We start from the raw sequence: 21,948 nt of genomic DNA, 5'->3' as shown, positions 1-21,948 counted from the left end.
ATATAAACAGAATACAACACCCCTTTTTACCAAACATAAAGCCCCAGCCTTGATTTCTATAATACATTAAAATAATGTGCTTTGCATTGCCAAAAGAGAAATAGTATTGATTTTTATTCTGTATTTCCTATTGTCCATTTGTTGATTTGGTGTGAAAGAAGGAACATTGCTAAAGATGTGAAACTCAGCTCCCTCACAGAGAGCTATCAAAAAAGTGTCTCCAAAGAGTACCCGAACCACTCCTCTCTCTCCAGCTCATGGGCCCCAGGACCTCCAGGCCCATGCAATCTTCCGCAGGGTTCTCTGACAAGCCTGCTTCAACCTGGGATTCCCCACGATCAATATGACAGAATGAAGGGAAGGATAGGCAGCCATGAATGTCTCCGAGAGGAAGACAGTGAAGAGATCAGCAGGGGAAGACTTGGAGGTGATGGAGTAGGGGGCGGCCACAACGTAAGCTATGTGAAGGAGAAGGAAGCAGACCAAGGACTTCAGGACCGTGATGTGAGCCTGGGCCCGAGCATCCCTCCTGCCAGCCATGTAGACCTTCATCTTCCTGTGGTGTCTACACAAAGAGGCAATCAGCATCCAAGAGGATATAAGAAACACCGTGAAAGGCAACCAGCTTCCTGCATTGAGCTGTAATATGCGCAGATAGTGCCAGCTTGCAAAAGGGTACAGAATGCTGACGTTTCCTTGGGAAGGACTTTGGAGCTTTAAGCCAACATCAGCTACAAGTAACAGGTTGATCAGGAGGCACCCCAGAAGGCACCAGAGGCTCAGGCAATGGGCCCTTTGCTTCAGCCACAGGTAGGCAGGGTGTTCAAAGGTTGTGATCTTCTTGCAGTAGAAGACACTGAGGAAAGTGGCAAACCACAGGCTGGTTTGGCTGACCGCGACCCAGAAGACATTGAGATTGCGAACCCAGTGGCTGTGCTGGAAAAGCGGAAACAGGATTAAATCCACCATAATTAGGCACTGCAGGAGAAATCGGCAGCCAGCCAGGCCCAAGACAATGAGGTTATAAGAGGACCCCTTGAATTTTCCGACCCATTCTCTAAAACTCCAGACCACGAGGACTCCATTTCCAACCAGGCCAATGAGAAATTCCACCACTGCCACTGCCATCAGCAGTCCGATGCCAGGAGTCTGCATGGCCAGGGAAGAGTGTCTCGCTGCTGTCTTGGTGCCTGTGTGTGAATGTGTGCAGCTCCCGGCTGAGCTTCACACCCCGCCCCCCGAGAACGACGCCACACGCACGGTATATTTTCACCCCACAAAAGGTGGATTTGGTCTTGCCCTTCTGTAACTTGTCCTCAAGTAGAGACTGAACAGCTGTGACCAGGAACACCAAGTTTAGAAGTTATGATGCCCTGTGTATTTGCATCCACAGGAGTGAACTCAGAGCCTAGACTCAGAGATCTGAAACAGTCCAATGGACACTAACTCTCCCCCTCAGAGGCCATCAGTCTAGACGCCAGCACATAATATGGTAAGACCTCCCAACCAGAAAGGCTAAATCAAAACATTCCCAAGTTCTATAGGCTGCTAGATGTGAGCACATATGTATGAAAAAAAAATTATTTTCATAAAAAGAACTCTGAACATATAAGCATGAAAGCTGAATACTCAAGAAATTCCAAATATATTTCATCACCAAAGAGAGAAGTAGGGGAAGTTTGGAGGAAGAAAACAGAGAACCAAAACATATTATATTTGAGTGCCAAATAATAAAAAATATAGGAGGTCATGTAGAAGAGCCATTCCTGCCAATCAGGGTCTTTGAGGTCACCTGCCCTTTATAATCAATTGTCCACATGCACTTGACGTAGCATATATCTCACATCAAAGTCTTAGAGGAAGGAGATGAGCTCAAAGAAGTTAAAAAAGACTAGCACAGTTACCAAGAAACATAGGGAAAGTGCTTCATTTATTGTCCAGATTGGAACTTCCCTAGAACCAGCCCAACACAAATGTGTTTGGGGGACCAAGATGGCCCCAATGATTCCCATCCCCTGATGTACACACCCTGAGTAATCCTTGAGCTGGGGTGGGGCTTGTGAATAAGATGGGTTGTCACATCTGTGATTAGGTTCTTTTATATGGCAAAGATGAAGGGCTTTTGCAGACATAATTAAGGTCCCATATCATTCAAGTTTGAGTTAATCAAAAACCCTAGGTGGACCTGGCTTAGTAAGTTCCAGTCTCGGAAGAGGGACTTGAACTACTGGCCTTGAAGAGTCCAGCTACCATGTTGTGAGACAGCCACATGGTGAGAAACTGCAGGGCACCTCTGGTGCTGAGACTGGCCCCCAGCTGAGAGCCAGTGAGACGACATGGACCTCAGTCCTACAACCGCAAGGAGCTGAATTCTGCCAACAACCAGTGAGTTTGGAAGAGCACCCTGAGCTCCAGAAAAGATGAACCTCAGACATCTTTTTCTTTTCTTTTTTTTTAAGTAGCGGTGGCATACAATATTATATTAGCTTCAGGTGTACAACACAGACAGCATCTTAATTGCAGCTTGTGAGACCCTGCAGAGAGAGCCCACTTAGGCTGTGCCCCAAACTCTTCATCCATAATAAGTGTATGTCGCTTGAAGCTGTTAAGTCTGTGTTGTTACACAGGAACTAGAAAACCAGCACAGGCTTCAAACCAGGCTAGAAACAACTGTGAGGAAATGAGAACAAGAGATTAGATTAGGAAGAAGAAAGAAGCCAGACCAGCTCTTAGGAAGGCAGCCCAGGGGTAGCGGAAAGCCTTCTGCACTAGGGCAGAAGGCCGACCATCTGTCTGGTCCCACCGGGTGCTCTTCATAGGTCAGCCCCTCTCTGGACCTCAGCTGCTTCGCTAATAATACAACGGATGGTAGGACTGGATTTCCATTCACTCAGATAAGATTTACAAGTACTAATCACGAGCCAGGCAATGTACCAGGCACAGGAACACAGCCATGGGCAACGGGCACCCTTGCTTCTAGCACCCACTAGGCACCATCTCCACCCAGCTGCAAGGCCAGGTGCCTAAAAACTCTGGCTGCAGCTGTGGAGATGCAGAGGAGGTCACAACCTGCCACCAGCCAGAAAAAAAAATTGCCATCAATCTAAAGATGGTTTCTTGACAGGCTACTTTACTACTGGTGTTAAAAAAGGCTAAACCACATAGGGAATTGAGATAATTAGTTATTTCCAATAAGAAAAATGCTTGCCTAAAAAATGATCTAGCAATTAATGCACAGGTTTGTCTTTTTTAAAAAAACACACATTATTGGAAAATTATAGCTATTTTCTACTTCCTTTCCATCAAGGGAGACAGTCAGTATATTGGCAAAGAAAACTGGATTATCTGCAGTAATTTAGAAAAATGTGATACTTTCCATGCAAAACATGAAAACTCAGTTTTGAATTCTGGAGTTTATTAAAATAATGTACTTTGCATTGCTTAGAGAACAATCACCCTGGTTTCTATTCTGTTTTTCATGTTACCTTCTTATTTTATTTTGAAATCAAAGAAGAAATTAGAAGACTTGAGAACAAAAATTTTAATTAATTTTACCTAATTTTACAGTGCATTAATTTTACTGCTGGCAATGACCTAGAGTTAAGAGCTAACAAGGTCTTTCTCCCATGTGTTGGCCTCTTGGATCTCCAAGCACAGGCCACCTTCCACAGAATTCCCTACGCCTGATTCCTCATGACCACTGGGATACAATGGAGAGAAGTGTGGGCAGCCCTAAGTGTCTCCAGAGGAGACAGTGATGAGCTTGGAGGCGAAGAGCTGGAGACGATGGGAAGAAGCTAACCCAAGTAAAGGAGGAAGAAGTAGCCACAGGACTTTGGTTTCAAAGACTCAGGTCTGACATTTTTGCCAAAAAAAATAAAATAAAATAAAAAACAATAAAAATGCCATCCCTCCACCATGCTGCAAGACTAAGTACAACTGTATCCATATCTATGTCTGACACGTACCAAGGACTCAAACATTTTGTACTGCTGTATACACGGCAGTCTTTCCAATGCTTCCCAGCATTGTGCCTATATTGACACTAGATCGCATGAAGGCAACTCGTCTCCTAAGCAAATTCATTCTTCTCTTAATGCACTGTAGGAGTCCAGAAGTTTAGAAACTGAGCAGCTCAAGCACATTGTTACACATAAGCAAGAGTAACAGGAACGAGAACTGTAAATGTACATACACTCAGGTCTTTCCAGCTTCTTTCCCCCACCGCCTTTTGAAGAGGGGTGCTCTTGCTCATTGGGTCGGCCCATCTCTTGGATCCCAGAATCCAGGTGTTGGGAGGGAGGAGAAGGAATGCACTCACGGCGTGCAGCAAGGATCCCCGTCTTTGAGGAAGAACATGGCGGCAGCGGCAGCATTGAAAGAAGCACAGCAGCAAGAGCTGGGAGACCCTCTAGGAGGCAGGGCTTAATCCCCATTCTCTTGAGAGGGAGCTGGACTGAGACGCTTGCTTCTGAATGAGAGAGTCAGCAAAGGGAGCTAGGACAGTGGGGAACCTGGCAGACAGCACCTTAACCAAGCCATCAAGGGTAAGGTGACCAGTGATGAGTCATGAAGAGATCCTGTCCTCAAGGTGACACGATGACAAGGGCGCTTCCCCTCTGTTGTACTCTTCCCCAAAGGCCCATAGTTCCAGCCTAATTGTGAGAAAAGTATCAGACACACCCAGATTGGGAGGTATTTTATAAAATGCCAGAAAGAGTAATCTTCAAAGCTGTCAAGGTCATGAAAAACAAGGAAAGACTGAGAAATATCACAGATGAGAGTAGACTAAGAATACCTGACAACTAAATGCCACATGAAATCCTGGACTGGATCCGGGGAAAGAAAAAGAAAAGAAACATCCTGTGTGGGAAAACGGGCAAAATTTGATTAAGGTCTGTAGGCTATTCACAGTCAATAATATCAATACAAGTTTCTTCGTTCTAACAAATGTACCAGGTTGTGTGATATAGTAACACGAGGAAAACTGCGTGAGGTGAGCAGGGGAGCTCTCTGTACTCTCGGCCACTTTTCCGAAAAATAAAATTAAAAAATTCAAACTTTAATTTTGAAAAGTTATATAAAACTGTTACAGAAAGCTGTTTGTATGAAATTTGAGAATTGTATTTTTCCAGACTTAGGAGACTGAGGTTCTTCTGTAACGTTGCAAGAATCATGCTAAGAAAAGAGTCAAACTGCAGAGCTGGCAGGCAGGGCTTTCAGGATACCTGCTCATCCAAAGCCAAGAGCTCACAGGCTCATGCTAGCACCAGCCTCAGTGGGACACACGCTTCACAACTAGCTCCCTGTAAGGGGACTTTGTAAATGGGCACCTGTGGCCATTCATAGAAAGGCGATGCACTTCAATGTCAGACAGGCTTGGGTTTACTTTCCAACTCATCCAGTTAGCAGGTGTGGCCTTAGACATGTCAATCAAGTCAAGGAACCTTCATAAACTAGGTTCTTCTTCATAAAACTTATAACGTTTACCTTACAGGGTTATTGCGATGATAGAAGGACGTATGAAATTACCCAGCCTGGTGTCTGGAAAATGCCATTATCTAATGACTGTTCTTTTTCTTTCCTTCCCTGCTGATTTCTCTTCATAATCATGCCTTTCAATAAATTAGGAGAGCCCCTGAAGTCTGCTATTATTCATAGGATGCAAATAGGATGAATTGAGTTGCTGCTTCTAAAGGAAGATGACCAGCTCTGTACCATTCCAGAATTTCTGGAAAGCAAGAAGAAAGATCTTTAGAAACACAGACAAAAGCCAAAAATATAGATGGGTAGATAGGAGCGAGAGAGATTTTTCTGAGTATTATCAGTATATTCAACGATTTCTTCTCTTTAGGTACCTGAATTCAGATCATCATTCTACAGTTGTTGTCCTAACTATGAAAGCAGCAAAATGGAGAGGAATAATTTTCCTGTATTTAAAATAGATCAGAAATGTTACCAAACAAATCAAGTATGTACCTGTGTTTAAACACCTCATTTGCAAGCAAGCTGCACACACATCGAGACATTTACCCAGGGTCCTTTGTTCCTTCCCGCTGACACAATTACAGTCATGTCTTTTCCCAGACTCTATATACCCTGTACACCTCACAGCCATAATCCAGAACAATCCAGCTGTTCTGACACGATGTCACCGTTAGTACTCCCCCAGAGGACTGACCTCATACCCACCCCATCCACCCTGGGGAGGGTGGTGTGTCGTCTGTGTCCCTCCCCCTGCTGCTGTCCTGAACCTCCACCCTCCTCAGCCCCCACCTCCATTAACTCCTATCATTTCCTTGTTGTTAATTTCCATGCCAGGCAAATTCTCACACATGCAGACTTTCCTTTCACCCCTTTTTCTTCCTCAGGGAATAAAACTGGCCATGGGCCAGTTATCCAAACTCCTGGGGGCATTTTGTTAAACTACCATTTCCCCCCTTCTACTCCCACACCCATACAAAATTTGAAAAACATTCCCAGTACGACATTATTGGGAATGTTATTTTAAATGCCTTCTGTAAGCTTCGGTTTCACTGGAAGACTGGTATTTGGGGCTACCTTAAAAGTTACGTTCAATTCATGCTTTACAAAACTAATGTCTCCTTCCTCTTCATCCCTTCTTTCTATTTTTTGTTTGTTTGTTTTGGTTTTTTGGTTTGTTCCTTAAACAACTGAAAATGGCTCATCAACAAAATGCTGGTAACAATGATTAGGGAAACCCAGAATCACACATGTTTAAGTGAAATTTAGGCAATACAAAGAAATTTTTTAAATCCTTGAACTGGCCAGGAATTTCATTTAGTTCTTATATGAATTGTATCTACTTTCCCCTCATCTTTCTATTGGTCTTTTCCTTCCTAAAAATAGCAGAATTTAAAGGAAATGTTTAAATGGTTTCTTCTTTAATGTTACTACATGTTGGTTTAAAAATGTATCTCACATCAATTTCAGGACTAAAGGCCCAGTATCATAGGACACCAAGACATTTATTTCACCTAAGGAAACAAAACACTCATACCTCCTTCTCCAACCCATGATAGATAGATAGATACAAATAGATAAATATATATATCTCAGCAGCCTTGGGTGAGTTTTCAGGCTGGACAACCCCTGTTTCAAACATCATCTTGAATATTTTTTTCCTCTAGAAAATGAATCTTTATAATTGGCATGATACTACTCTATCCCTATATCTTTCCACCCACCTTGTGATAAGAGAAAACAGAATTGGATTTTTAGAACCAGAAGACATATTGGGGCCTTGGATCGACCCCTTCCCAGATTTATTATAATGAGCCATTTACTTAACCTGTTTGTGCCTCTCATCTGTATAATGGGTATAATAATACCTATACTGCCAAAGAAGTTGTGAGAAAGCAGTTAAACAACACGTGAGAATGTAGCGGGGACAATATTGGGCACACAGCAGTTATAAGCTAAGTGGCAATACCCTCGGGTGATAGCTACCACAGTGGGTGTTTCATGGTGTTACACAGGAACTGCCTTGGCACACACCCTTCATTTCGGAAAGTGATTCTTCTTAAGGCATTTTAAACATTCCCCCACTCCTTCCCTGAATAGGCAGAGAACAGAAGGAAATGCAGGCTATCATTTATTTCTATTAGAGAGTCTATAAGTTATCATATCTTCAAGAAACAAACTCCAAAACAAATTTTAATTCCTGGTTAATAAGTACTTAGTGGCAGAGCACATGAGACCCAGCAAAGTTCCAACCCCACAGCACTAATAAGACTGCACCCCGGGAGGACTCTGGGCAAGTGCTGAGGCAAAGACTAAAGACTCTTCAAATAACAGAAACAGTCCTAATATAAAAACAGCACATCCAGCCCACATGGGGAAAAATGAAAACAGTGAAGGATAATCAAGACATGAATTAGCAGAACTTGGCTAATACAAGAAAAAGAATCCAGACAAACCGGAAGAAAGGTTATTCACCTCGCCTTTCTTAGTGAGGACAAGATGTTGACACCAGAACACCCGACATGACCTTCGATAGACAAACAGACACATTGATACTTACATACTGTATATATTTTAAAGTACATTTTCTTCTGATTACAAAAGAAATGTATGTTTATCATAGAAAGCTTGGAAATGTAAAAAAAAAAAAATTACTCAAAACTTCCCACCTAATAACAATTGCTGTTTGTGGGGTGACCAGTTAGCTCTGTTGATTAGAGTGTGGTGCTGATAACACCATGGTTGCCAGTTCGAGCCCCGCATGGGCCACTGTGAGCTGCGCCCTCCCTAAAAGAGTCAACTATGCAATTGTAGCATGAAAGCAATGTGTAACCAAGGACCATGACTGTTCCCCAATAACATTTAAATAAATAAATAAATAAAAATAAAAACAATAATTGCTGTTTGCAATTTCCTTTGTATATTCATGTTATTTTAGCAAAAACTGCATACATACGTTTTTATTGCACTTAGTAATATATTATAAGTATTCTCTTGGGCCATACAAAAATGTTGACTATAAGAGAGTAAATAACCCCAAACCACTTCATCATAGATATACATTCTTGTATGTACTTATGATAGAGCATAAGTTATTTAAGACAAGAGAAACCCAGAACCACAGAGTCTGAAAGAAGGGAGATGGTTGCTTCTCATGAACAGTCCTGCAGTTAAGGTGTGAACAGTCCAGAGCTGGTGTGACAGGGGCAGGTACTAGCAAGCCAACTCTAGGATGGGTAATTACGCCACCGTTCCCCAGGCAGTCACCTAAGCTGCATGGTCCAAGACGGCCAGGCATTACCGTCCAGCACCCAGGAAGGGAGGGCATACCTGTGGTAGGGGCGCCACCTAGAAATCATACATCACTTCTGCTCATCCTCTACTGGCTGAACTTGATCACATGGCAATACCTATTTGTAAGAGAAAGCTGCAAAATGTAGTCAGCTGCCTAATTTCTGGTAGCTACAAATATTTTGACTATGGCAGAGAGGGGAAAGAGAACAGATATTGGAGAACCGTGTGGGTTTCTGCTACTCATTTACAGTTTTTATGTCATAGTGTACATTTAATCACTCTCAATAACTCTTTTATCTCTTAATCATAAGATTCTAACGTGATGAATACCTCTAGGCTTTGTAGTATAAAATATTGGTTTGGGTAATTTTTACTAAATACTGCAATCAAGATTCTGGTGGCCAAAATAAGGAAAATCAGATAATTTGTAAAATTTGGAGATTTCTTTTGTTGCTGTTGTTAATAAAGAGAATATCTTAATAAGATTATTTTGAGATGTGCAAATATTACATAAGTATTTTATAAACACCAGAAAACTATATAAATTATTATTCCATAGTTCCCATTCCAAAACTTATCAATATTTCATCTTCAGATTCTTGTTCCTCTCTAGCCATAGTTTTGCTGTTCCAATCAGAGGGGGGGAAATAGCATTCTCCTGGAGAACTGTGTGATGCCCATACAACTCAATGCATCAATTCACAAAGAAATCACAGAAATTCACCAAAATAGCAGGCTCTCCCACTACCAGTCCAGTGGCTCCTCTTAGCTTTCCACTGAATTCCATATCGGATGATGGGGTACAACCTTCTGTCAAGTTGCACTCAGACTGCGTTAGTTTCACTATTTGGCACTTACTTTTGACCTTCGGCTAGCTCCGAAGGTCCTTCGAACTATCATGGATTGGGCTTCTTTAATGCTAATCACCTCTGGCCCTTTCCGTCTTTCTAAAACAAACTTAGAAATTCAGGTACTGTCAGGCAGCAAGCTGAAGACAGTTTTTCTGTACATCTGCGGAATGTACACCTATGTCTTCTCAACTTTCTCTTTCCTCCCTTTTCTCTCTGAAACGACCCCTTTCTCCTTTGCTCTTTGCATCCTCTTGCTATGTTTAAGCCAATCCCATGGTTCCCAATGACCATTTCCCCAGTGCTGAGTCAGAGCTCCTCAGCTAAACCTCTGACATTTGCCTAACAGTGTTGTTGTGTGCTGGTCTCAGCCTATCAATAACCAATATTGTGGCTGGACTGGCCCCTGAGGTTCTGATTCTGACTACAAGATGCCCTTGGGCAATAACCATCAGGGAACTTTGAAATAATAAAGGTTTATTATGTATAGAACCGGGAAATTACACAGCACACTTGGGGCCACACAGTGAGATCACAAGGAAAGAAGGTGTACAGGCCTCGGGTGCTGCTTTTATTGGGGCAGAGGGTGAGGCTGAGAGGTTTTGAGAGCTCACTTTTTATTGGTGAATTTAAAACGTAAGAGCGGGAATTTAAAATGCAGGGAAAAAAACCCATGTGGCCCAAATGGTCAGTTATTGAAATCAACCAAAATATCTATAAAACAAAGGAGCCTCCATGGAGGGAGGCAGCCTGGCTCTTTATCTATTAATAGTTGTGTGGTTGGCAATGTGTTTATTCGTTGAAGTGGAAGCCCTGCAATCAAAGCTTAAGTCAGGTTGTTTCCACATCTTGGCTATATCAAATAATGCTGCAATGCATATAGGGGTGCAGATATCTTTTCAAATTCTGTTTTTATATTCTTCAGAGAAATATCTAGAAGAAGCATTGCTGCATCATATGGGAGTTCTATTCTTAATTTTTTGAAGAACATCCATATTGTTTTCCAAGATATGGAAACCACCTAAGTGTCCATCGACAGATGAATGGATAAAGAAGATGTGGTGTACACACACACACACACACACACACACACACACACACACACACACACAGTGGAATACTATTCAGCCATAAAAAAGGTAAAATATTGCTATTTGCAACAATACGGATGGACCTTGAGGGTATTATACTAAGTGAAATATGTCAGATGGAAAAGGACAAAAACTGTATGATTTCACTCATATATAGGAATATAAAACAAAAAGAAACAAATGAACAAATAAAACAAAAACAAACTCATAGATACAGACAATAGATTGGTGGTTACCAGAGGAAAAGGTGGATGTAGGGAGGGTGAAACGGGTCAAGGGGGTCAAATGTATGGTGACAAATGGACACTAGACTTTTGGTGGTGAGCACGCTATCGTGTACACAGATATCAAATTACAATATTGTATATCTGAAACTAACATAATGTTATTAACCAATGTTATGTCAATTAAAAAAGAAAAAGAAAAGCTTAAGTCAGGCACTTGCATGGCAAAAAAGAAAAATAAACAACGGCCAGGGCTTACACAATAGACGTGAACTACACTGTTCCCTTAATTTGGGAGAACTCACTACACCTCAGTGGCCCACAGAACAATGTGGTGATTTCCGTTACCCAGGGATGCGACGCCCATGCAAAATACATGAAAGTCATGCTTCCAAAAAGTGCCTTAGAGAAAGTGCTTAATTTTGAAATATTAGTGAAAAAAATTGCAGAATAAACTGAAATACAGCCACTCTAAGGCCTAGGAAGTCAGATCAGCAATTCCATAAACAAATTCCTGGACCACTGGGAAAACTGCTAACAGAGAAAATCTTGCTCCCAAACCATGAAGTGACTCCAGCCACTATTTACTACTAATATTCCACTACTGCTTGCAAGAAAGAATCTTCTTTGCTTTTGTTTTCAGTTTAAGATGTGTGAGAATAATGAGAAGAGAATGTCCTGCAGGATAAAGATTACAAATAATTAGATACATAAACCTGATTCCCAATTCCATCTCCATAGAAGGAGGGAGGTTACGGAACAGGGCAGAGAATGAATATGGAATGTAGAGAAGGAGGAAATACAGCATCAGCTTCATGGCACCCACATGAGCTTCAGTTTGGGGGTTCCAGAAACCACTGGCATTTCTCTGCATCTTCTGTATATGTCTCCTCAAGGAATGTATTAACAAGGACGCGGAAGTCACATTAATGATGAACTGGAGAAATGCGATCAAGACCAAAGAGATCACCAAAGACAGGACACGCTCATTGATGTCAAATACTGTGCCATTTCTCCTGGGCACAAATTCAGGATAGGCTAATGTCTGTACAAGCACAATATACAGGAGAGTGCTGACGGCCGACACCAGCACACAGGCCAGCAGCAGCCTGGAGAGCTGTGGGGAGAGATTTCGTTTCAGCAGGAGAAAAACTGGGTGTTGGAAGTTAGTAATCTTCACGCAGTACAAGGTGTTGAGCAAGGTGACAAACCAGAGACCACTAGAGTCCAAAAACATCCAGCACAACAGGAAAAAAAGTGATGCATAGACTGACCTTTCAATATTTGGAAAGATGAAGAAGCAGATAAGGTACAGTAGAAACAGTCCCAGCATAAGAAATCTGGTGATGGCCACGCAGAACAGGATCCTATCAGAAGAGGAGTTTCTGTGGCTTTTGAGCCAAGTCTTGTAGTTGACCACTGCAATAAACAGGTTCGTAATGAGTCCTACAACGTTGAAAATCAGTGAGATACCCACAGCAGCGAAAAACAATATTTGGAGCATCTTGACTCATGGAGGTTTCCACAAGTTGTGGTGCTGATGTTGGGAACAGGAGAAATACTGAAATGGGCAAGGGGCCCCAGGATCCAGCCAGGAAGGACTTTTCCATTTTTAATTTTCCTCGCGGTGGCAAATGAGCCATTAGTGGCCTAAGAGCCAGCTGCTTTTACTGAGATGCAAATCTTCCAAGGGTTGCATTACTATTTCTTCATTCACATCCTGTTTTCCTTAGAAATGCATGATTTAAACAGCCTCGGTGAACCTGGGAGTCCGCCCCTGTAAGAGGAGAGTTGAAGGGAGGAGTATGGCTCCAAGGACTTAAGAGTCCAAATGACAGAGCTCCAGTCCAGCACCATTTCTGTCTCTGTTTCAAGGTGAATGCAGCTTGTCTTCACAGCAACCCCACAATACGGTGGGAGTCCTCAGGCCTCTCTCCTACCCACCCACCCCCATCCACACATCCACAAATGACCCGAATCCAACACTTCTCTCCTCTCTAATCTGTTCACATGGCAGCTGTCATTCTGGCCATGCCAACGTTACCCTGTCACCTCTCAGCACTTGTGGTGATTTAGTTATCTGACAGATCAAGTTCAAGGACCTCACACTTCCTCGAGAAAGCCTTTTCTAGTTAATTCCATCCTCTCATGATGATTCCTTACTTTTCATTCCTTCGCCAGTCACACATATAGATTTGTGCCATAATCATTTGCTGTGATCTGCTTTTGCTCGGAAAAGGAATGCCAGCCATTTCATGCGTTCCTTTAGAGGTCTGGGTTAATGTTTAGGCTATTTCCTGTTAGACATTTAACTGGCAATCAAAAGTACTCTGCTACCAGATACACAGTACAGCTTTAGTTACAGTTTTGTGGCATCGTAGGCAACGTATTGCCTGGTTTTTCTGTAATGGCTAAGACAGGAAAGGGCGCAATATGCCTGGCAAATGATATTACCGAAAACCATGAGTGAGTGCAAGATATGGCTTCTCTTATCCACTCCAGCAGTTGGGTGAAACTGAAGTACAATCCTGGATGCAGCCACAGATAGGTTACCAAGCCGGCATCCAAAGTCCTATTACCAAACCCAAATAGGAATAGGTGAGGAGATGGAGCAAAGATATGAAGGTTACCAGGTCCAGAAGGGGGAAATAAATTCAGGAGGCCCTTTAACACAGATGACCGGAAGGGAAGGCTAGAAGAATTCCCTGAGCTGGAGCCCAGCTGCTCACCAAAGCTTTTCATACAACTAACGGGCACTGACAGAGGCGTGCCCAGGTCAGTTAAACAGGCAAACAGAGTGAACAAGCTATGCAAGGGAAGATTATGTCATGGCACATATTTCTATTGCATTACCTATAAAATAGAATGCTTCATTAAAGTAACCAAGTTAAAATATTATAAATACCATGTTTCCATAGAATAAATAATATAGAGTACATATAAGAAGTCATAGAAGAAGGGAAAAGTCAGTACTGGGCAGTAACAGACCTCATTCAAAGAGTGATATACCAAGTTGTGGGTTCTCCACAGCAGGAGGTACTATAATTAAGGTGTGATCACGTGGGCCAGCGAGTAAGTTGGTTCTGTCAGGAGTTACTTCTGGGAGGTCGGTGTGGGAAAAGTGCTGACAAAGCCCTTTCTCCCTCTGCATGAGAATCTGACCTTCACTTAAATATACGTATCTTAGGGAGACTCCCAGCTCTGAGCTTCCTGGAGTGTGATGACTTCTTACATGCGTGGCCCTTGGCTCAGCCCCAGAAGCTACGTCTATGAAATTATTACAAAAGACACTGGCACCTTTGGGACACCAAGTTTTTATTTTGGGGCAGCTCCCACCTGTACCCAAACATGGATCTCTTCTCCTTGCTCCTGAGATGTATGATGGGTAGAAATGACTCTGCCTGACATTGCCTGCTGCTGAGCCAGGTCCCTGGACTATCTCCATCTGCAGTGGCCAGAGATAGTCTCGTATGTATATTTACTGCAGCCCAAGAAAACCCACGGGTGGGTGCAGTACAGTCATGAATCCAAACTCTGCTACCTGGCAGACCTGTAGGGAAAGAAAGCTTAAGAGCAAACAGTCAAAACAAAAGGATGACTTAGCTTAGCTGATGAAGGCTTTAAAGAATGAGATTGGTCACGAATAAATAAGAACTACAAACTTTGAATTGTTTTCAAAAGGGTACCGCTGTGGGCTGGCCGAGTGGTTAATAGCTGGCTTGGGACGCCAGAGGGCCCCGGTTCGGATCCCACATATGAGGGCCAGTGACACTGCCTGACCTCCACAGCTAAGATGCTGAACAACAGCTCAACCTGGAGCTGGGCTGCCGTGAGTCACGGGCAACGGCGTAGGCTGCAGCCCCTGCNTCCCCTCGCTCCTGCCTCCTGACCCACCGGGGGGCTTCCTCGTGTGGTCCTGCGTGGTGGCGAGTGCCCCCCTTGGGAACTGTAAGAAACTCTTCTGCCAAAGGCCTCTGTCTGTCATCTCACCCTACCCAATTAAAACCAGTCCTGGGTGTCCTGTCTAACAAGTAGGCAACCGGAACTCTTTCCCACATTATGGTTTTCCACAGCAGGAAGCTCGAATTCAGGCAACACTTGAAAGTTATCTCACAAAATCTGTTTACAACGTGTTTGGCAAAAGAAAAAAGTTACTCGTCTCAACTTCTCTTCTGAACTCCAGACGCATTCATCGTCACCCTGCCAAACGTAAGCTGTCTACAGTTATGTTTAGAACTACTCATTATCTTTCCTCTTCTCAAATCTGCTCCCACATCCGTGTCCCTTAGTCTCAGAAACAAAGTGTCACTATCCACACAGCTGCCCAAGCAGGAGCTTCAGAACCACCTTGCAATTTCCTGCCTTTTCTCTCACCAGCACCATCTAGTCTGTCACCACTGGATTCTGCGCAGGAGCTGTCAGCATCCTGGACCCGGAGCCTCGTCCAGGATCCGGCACATAATCGGCACACAATGAATCAACGTGAATCCCAAATGCCCCTCGTGCCGCCTTTCATCCCCACTCTACTGACCTTTCTAGGCTTGTTCGGTGGCTTCCTAACTGTCTCCAGGCTGTCCCCCTTCTCAGCCCCCTTCACCTGTCTTCAACGTTCTCTCTAGAGCACAATTCTGATGAGATGTCCATTTTAAAACCTTCTAGAGCTCCCACTGCCAATGTCCTGTGTACGCTTTCAAGGCCCTTTACCACTGAGCCCCAACCCACTTTCCATGTTTTATCTTTCATTGCTTCATACACCTTTAAGTTTCTGGACCTCTGTTCACACTGTTTCCTCTGGTGAAAACGAACCTAAACTCTCCTCTGTGCCCACACGACTTTATTTCCACCGTGACTCGAGTGCTCCTCATGTCATATCACACTTGGCTGCACAGGCTCCTGCTTACCCTCCCCACCGAACCCCCATTTTCCTAGACTGGAGGTCCTTCAATGCAGGGGTCATGACATTCACCCCTATATCCAGGCCCATATGCACGCATGGCATAGAGTAGGTGCCCAGCTGACATGTGAGTTTCAAAAGGTGCTCAGATTAATTGTACAAAGCCATGGAAGATTAAAAACAAACACTTCGCAAGTGGAATACGATCTCAGTAAGGCACAGACGTTCCCAACCACCAAGGCCAAGTACAATACACGAAAGCTAATGTGCCCGCGTAAGCACCGCATGAGACCTGATGAGATGGGCGTGGTGACTGGAAGAGTAATACGCCTTGCTTAAAATCATCTCAGCAACAGTAACAGCAGCCAGTTATGTGTTGAGCACGTGATCCAGTCACTGTGTGCTAAGCAAGTTACACAATTTGTCGTGCTCTTCACAGCAGCCCTATGAAGTAGATATAATTCTTATCCCTGTTTTAGTCATGAAAACAAAACAACAGAAATCCGAGGCAGGGCAAGTTAGGAAGGAAACCCGCCAGAGGTCGCGGGACTGGCGAGGAAAGCAGGGATTCCAATCCCACTGTCTGGCTGCACAGCCTTCACGGGACTATTATGCTAGACCGCCTTTTATCAAATGGCAGGGGCTGCAGAAAAAATATTAATAAAAAATGTCCAAACGCACAGCTGTATGTACAAACACGACCCTGAGGGCCAAAGCACAGCAGAGCACAGATGGATGATGGGTAAAGGCNAAAAAAAAAAAAAAAGAGTGGGAGGGAGAATTTAAGAGCAGGGTGTAGGTCGGGGTTCACAAAGCAGATGCCAATCGAGACAGCATGGATTTCCATAGGTAAGCTGCCCTCGGTTGCAAAGAAGCACAGGTTTTTATTAATTACAGGAGGACCCGTTTCAGAATCCTGATAGTTTAGTAAATTATGAATGAATATTAAACCATTCTTTTAGTTTCAGCAGACACTTTTTGAAAGGGAACTTAAGTTATGTCAGAATTAGAAATTTTCCTAGCAACTCCAAGAGGCAAATGCCAATTTGAAAGCAAACAATGCAAACCAAAAGGTATTTTATTCCTTAATTTTAGAAATGAATATATAAATCCCAGAACAATCCTAAAATTAATTTCTGGTTACATATGACCAAATGCCAAGTAATGTGATGATCTTTCATGCTATGTCAAAATATAACAAGATAACAACAACAACAATAATAGCAGTATTTATTAAGTGTGTACTCCATGTAGGACTCCAAGCATTTTTCATTAGTTAACTCACTCATTCCTTCCAACAACCCCATCAACAAAGTACTATTACTATTCCCATTGTACAAATGAGGAAAGAGAAAGAGAGAGAGGTGAAGGAACTCCCTCAAGATCACCCCATTCACAAGGGCCAGGGTCAGGATTTGAACTCAGGTTCTCTGGCTTCAAGGTCCACTGTCCTGGCCACAACTCTACACCTGACAGACCCATTAGTGACAGAAATCCAGAGCCAGGATTGCCATGTGTGCCAACCAAATATGTTCACAAGTCTGAGAATTTTTTGTGACCTTAAGCGATCATATTATCACTGACTTGTCACCACTGTTCAGCGACAGGAAGTAAATCAATGCCTGTGTAATTTTATTAAAATAAAAGTAATTAAATTTAAAAAATTATTATTTTTTTATAAACCTGAAATTTTAAAAGCAGCTAGGCATCTGGGTTCATTAAACAAAACTGCCTGGACTTTTGCCCAATCTAGAAAAATAAAAAGATTACTTGAAAACTTGCTTTAGCAAAATAACAAAGGGATGCAAGGACTGTTGAAAATGGGAGTATAATGACTTCATCACTGGGAGACTGGATTGGAACCCAGTAGCAAAGGGTCTTGATTTTCATTCCACTGCTTTTGTCATCACACAATGGAATTGTGGAGACGTATCTGGTGGGAATTGCTGTCGCTGCACAATTCACTTTAGTCACAATAACGCTTCTGAGAGCTTTGTACAATACGCTGTGCTAACATGTTGGCACACGTCGTCTCACAAATCTCTGAAACCCTGAGATGTCACAGTTCATGTTTTAAAATAAGGTATAAGCGGGTCAGACAGGTGACCAAAGCAACTCACCTAAGGCCAAAAGTCTTCGGAAATGGACAAAACCAGAATTCAAATCCGAGTGTGTGGGGCTGCCATGCTTTGGCTGTTGCCCTCAAGTCCACTACACCATTCTACTCGGACATCAGCTGATCACTGCAAGTACCCACTGTATATTAAAGCTAGCAATCAGCTCATTGTGTTGAGCTGATGGTGATTAAAATCCAACTCCAGGTCTAGACAGTGAGAGTGCTCTTACTACATTGACATTTTCCACAGACTTTGCACCCTCTCCCAAACAACCATACAAAGACAGGCCGTGAGAAGTGTCCCTGGGTGGGACAGGGCAAAGCAGTAGTGTCTGTCTGTCACTGACACTACAGAGCTGGTGCCATGAGGCGCTCAGGAAGAGCTCCGTAGCCTTGGGCCAGGCTGAAGGACTCCCAGGCTCCCTCCTGTCCCCTCTGCCATTCTATGGGGAAAAAGGTCCTTTGGATCCAGGCTTCCGATGGGCAGAATCACACCAGAGCATCTCTACAAACGTCTGCTTCAGCTTGTTGTTCCCCAGGATGAGAACAAAGGAGTGGCCAGCAGGATACCACATTGTAACGAGCTCTCCATACATCTTAGTCATCTTGGTTCCTGGTATGAAATAACTGGATGATGTAATTAAATAGGCAAGAAAGTAAAAGAGGAAGAGAAAGAGGAAGGACAAGATGACTCTGATGGCCCTCTTGTGGGCCTCGGTGCTCGAGTCGCTGGAGCTGGGGCCGTTTTGCTGCATCTGCTGCGTGTGCCTCCCCAGGGAGAGGATGAGCAGAAGATAGGAGGCCAGAGACAGGACCAGGAGAGGGAGGTTCCACAGAGTCCCAAGAACATGGATCACTTCGTATTCATTTTTTTTCTTCCTAAAGTGTTCAGTCACATTCCCTGTGCTATCGATTCCACGGATAACAGAATAGAGCTGAAATTCATGAATCAGAGACAAGGCATTGGCACAGGAGAAGAGCAGACCGGCCAGCAGCATCCAAATGACCACCCTGGAAACTCTCCACTTGAGCCAAAGGAATGTGGGGTGGGAGAAATTGGCAATTTTCAGGCAGTACATGACACCAAGACAGGTGGTAAGCCACATGCTCAGATGGTTTGTAAATGTCCAGAAAACGTCAATGATTTGCATTGTTACCCCTTCCTCATGGAGTTGGAAAAAGAACACCATCATTAAACAATCAACCAAGAGAATCCACAGCAGAGCAATCCTGGAGAGAGCCAGGCTACTGATGATAAAGTCAGACAAGGAGATTCGCTTGCTCTTGAACCAGCTGCTGCCATTGACCCACCCAATGAAACCATTCCCCAGCATTCCCACAATGAACTGGGTGACGCACAGAACCAGAAACACCAACTTGCTGAGTCCCAACATGTCAGCTGGTAGGCGGATCGGATCTCTGTTCTTTCTGAGCAATCTCTTCGCTGATTTGAAATTCCTCCCTTGTGAATCTATCACCTCTACCTGCTGCTTTACTGTACCTGTCTCTTGGCTCTTCCCAATTTAGTCTGTTGTAGAGCACAGTGTGCCGAACCCTCTCCGGCTCTTTCAGGTCAGTCCATCTTCTTCACAGGTGACACGGATTGTCACATTACCTCTGTGATCTAAACTCAGCAGCTCTTTGCTAAAATGCAAATAGAGTAGTGTCCAGTGTCACACAGAGAAAGAAGAGGTCTGACTCCGAAAGAAGATGGAGCACTGGGACTCAATTTCAAAGGAAGTATAGCCCTGAGCCACACTGCATAGAAAGGTGAGTGTCACCTGAAGTGTCACATACACAACCAAGAGGGAGGACTCAGGAACACACACACAAAGGGGCACTAGCGGAGTCACCCCGGAGGAAGGCCGAAGTGCATGAAACAGCAAATGTGCATCCAGTGCCACTGTCCGGGATTAGAATTAAGACATGTGACTCTTGAAGTCTGCCTCACTGAGGGGCCCCAAGTTCTTCCCTAGTGAGCAGTATTATTAGAAATACCTAGCTGTCCAAACACCTGAATGATAACAGCAATGAAGTATAGCGCAGAAGCTATTTAAAATATGAATTTTCAGAGTGCATGGCCACTATATTGATAAGTCAATAGTAGTGAAGCTGACAGAGATTACACACGGATATCATTTGTCCACCAAAGAAAGCTTATTTACAGAAAACAGTGCCTTACAAATTGTGACCATGACCAATAGTACATTTTCATATGACTTGTATATATGTATATATCTTACTAATATAAAACATATATACGCCACAATCTAAATATATGTATGTAAGAGATATAATACATATGTGTTTGTGAGAACACAAAGGTTTCACAAAACCATATTTCCTCTTTCTAGTTGTGTGGCTGTCTGATGTTCTCTATCCTATCCTATTGCTTTCAATGCTGCTTGATATTACAAATTTGATTTTACAAATTGCTAGTGAGTTGTGATAAATGCTGTTTAAAGACACGGATCTGGGGGGGTGGCGAGCAGTCAATGCCATTAAGAATCAAGATACAAAGTGGGGAGAGTTCAGCCACATTATCCAATGACAGACAGAGGGATGTGCTTTTAGGTCCCCTCAAAAGGACCGTGCAGAGTGGCAGATGATAAATCGGAATGGATGGAACATAGTCTCTGCTGGATACATGCCAAGGAGCCGCTCACCTAAGCCAAGTGAACCCCATTAATCTCGGCATGACATGGTGCAGGACATGATGCAGAGTACACGTGGACATAAACACAGTCCTCCTCAATCACCCTCAGCTTTCCCAGGCCAACTTCACAACCTGGCCCCAAGTTCTTCCTGCACTCTGTGCTGTGGAATGAGGAGGAGGTGATGGCTGGTTGGCTCAGGTGGTTAGAGTGCAGTGCTCATAACACCAAGGCTGCCAGTTCGATTCCCATATGGGCCACTGAGGTGCGCCCTCCACAACTAGATTAAAACAACTACTTGAATTGGAGCTGATGGGTCCTGGAAAAACATACTGTTCCCCAATAAAAATTTTTTTTTAAAGCCAATGGTAAGAATGATCAAAAGAAAAAAAAAAAGCATGGAAACTATTCTAGGATAAAGCAGACTAAAGAGAAAAACAAATACAAAGCATACAAAACAAAAAACCAATAAGAAAAGGCCGGTTCCCAGCTGTCTCTGGGAATCCTGGAACAGGACCCTAGCCCAGTTACAGGGCTCAATTCCACAACCGACCACCAACCCTGTTCAGTTTCTTTCTCATGACCTCCGTTCTGGATTCAGATTTTTGTTTTTAACACCCTTTATATCCCCTCAGGAGAACAGACTGACTAATGAGATTCCCCTCTCCATGTGTTAGAATTATCCAATGAGGTGAAAGTTTAGAATACGCAGCATAGCAGAATGCATTTTACATACCATTTATGTCTGATCATACTTTTTTACTAGTCTGATGATTTTCACACCTTCCAAGGTTAGAACTTGTACCTTTTTATGTCATTACGAAGCAATTTACGGTTAACTATATTTTTTCTTTCCTGATTATTTCCCAGGACAGTGTGTTTCCATGTATGCCACCTTAGCTGGTGACCAGAGTTCATTTTCCCAAGGGACTTTGTTGGCTACCATCATTATTATCATTGCTATTATTCCATCACGTATACTGCTGATATGAGCCCACAGTTAAAACATTCCATTATTAACATAAATACTAAAACTATCATACTAGGGCTAAATATCATCGCATTAAGAATGGGTGCTTCTAGGGGCGGCCGAGTGGCGCGTTGGTTAAGAACTGGCTTGGGACGCCAGAGGGCCCCGGTTCGGATCCCACATATGAGGGCCCAGTGATACTGCCCTCCACAGCTAAGATGCTGAACAACAGCTCAACCTGGAGCTGGGCTGCCCTGAGTCGCCAGCGACGGCAGGTGGGTTGCCATGGGCTACCGTGTGTGGCCAGCAGCCAGCGTGAGCGGCCAGCAGCCGCAGTGAGCGGCCGTCCAGAAGCCGGCAACTGATCTGCCTC

At 43.5% G+C, this 21,948-nt stretch overlaps 4 protein-coding genes across 4 annotated transcripts in view; all 4 read right to left on the bottom strand.

Moving 5' to 3' along the window:
• LOC109395592 (probable inactive serine protease 58) overlaps positions 1-21,948 on the bottom strand; it is a gene marked incomplete at its 5' end in the record, with an annotated part of 71,823 nt that overhangs the window by 32,276 nt on the left and 17,599 nt on the right. The gene's annotated exons all lie outside the window — the stretch shown is intronic.
• Positions 256-1,155, bottom strand: TAS2R5 (taste 2 receptor member 5). Its single transcript, XM_019666754.1, has one exon. It carries the CDS (start codon positions 1,153-1,155, stop codon positions 256-258), a length of 900 nt encoding a protein of 299 aa, XP_019522299.1.
• On the bottom strand, positions 11,543-12,445 carry TAS2R4 (taste 2 receptor member 4). Its single transcript, XM_019666759.1, has one exon. The coding sequence runs from the start codon at positions 12,443-12,445 to the stop codon at positions 11,543-11,545; it is 903 nt and encodes a 300-aa protein (XP_019522304.1).
• On the bottom strand, positions 18,395-19,345 carry TAS2R3 (taste 2 receptor member 3). The gene has a single exon (XM_019666753.1). The coding sequence runs from the start codon at positions 19,343-19,345 to the stop codon at positions 18,395-18,397; it is 951 nt and encodes a 316-aa protein (XP_019522298.1).

This window comes from Hipposideros armiger, unplaced genomic scaffold (genome assembly GCF_001890085.2).
Source record: "Hipposideros armiger isolate ML-2016 unplaced genomic scaffold, ASM189008v1 scaffold_478, whole genome shotgun sequence".
NCBI classification, from domain to species: domain Eukaryota; kingdom Metazoa; phylum Chordata; class Mammalia; order Chiroptera; family Hipposideridae; genus Hipposideros; species Hipposideros armiger.
The sequence above is the reverse complement of the archived record's forward strand: the minus strand, read 5'-3'. Positions and strand labels throughout refer to the sequence as shown.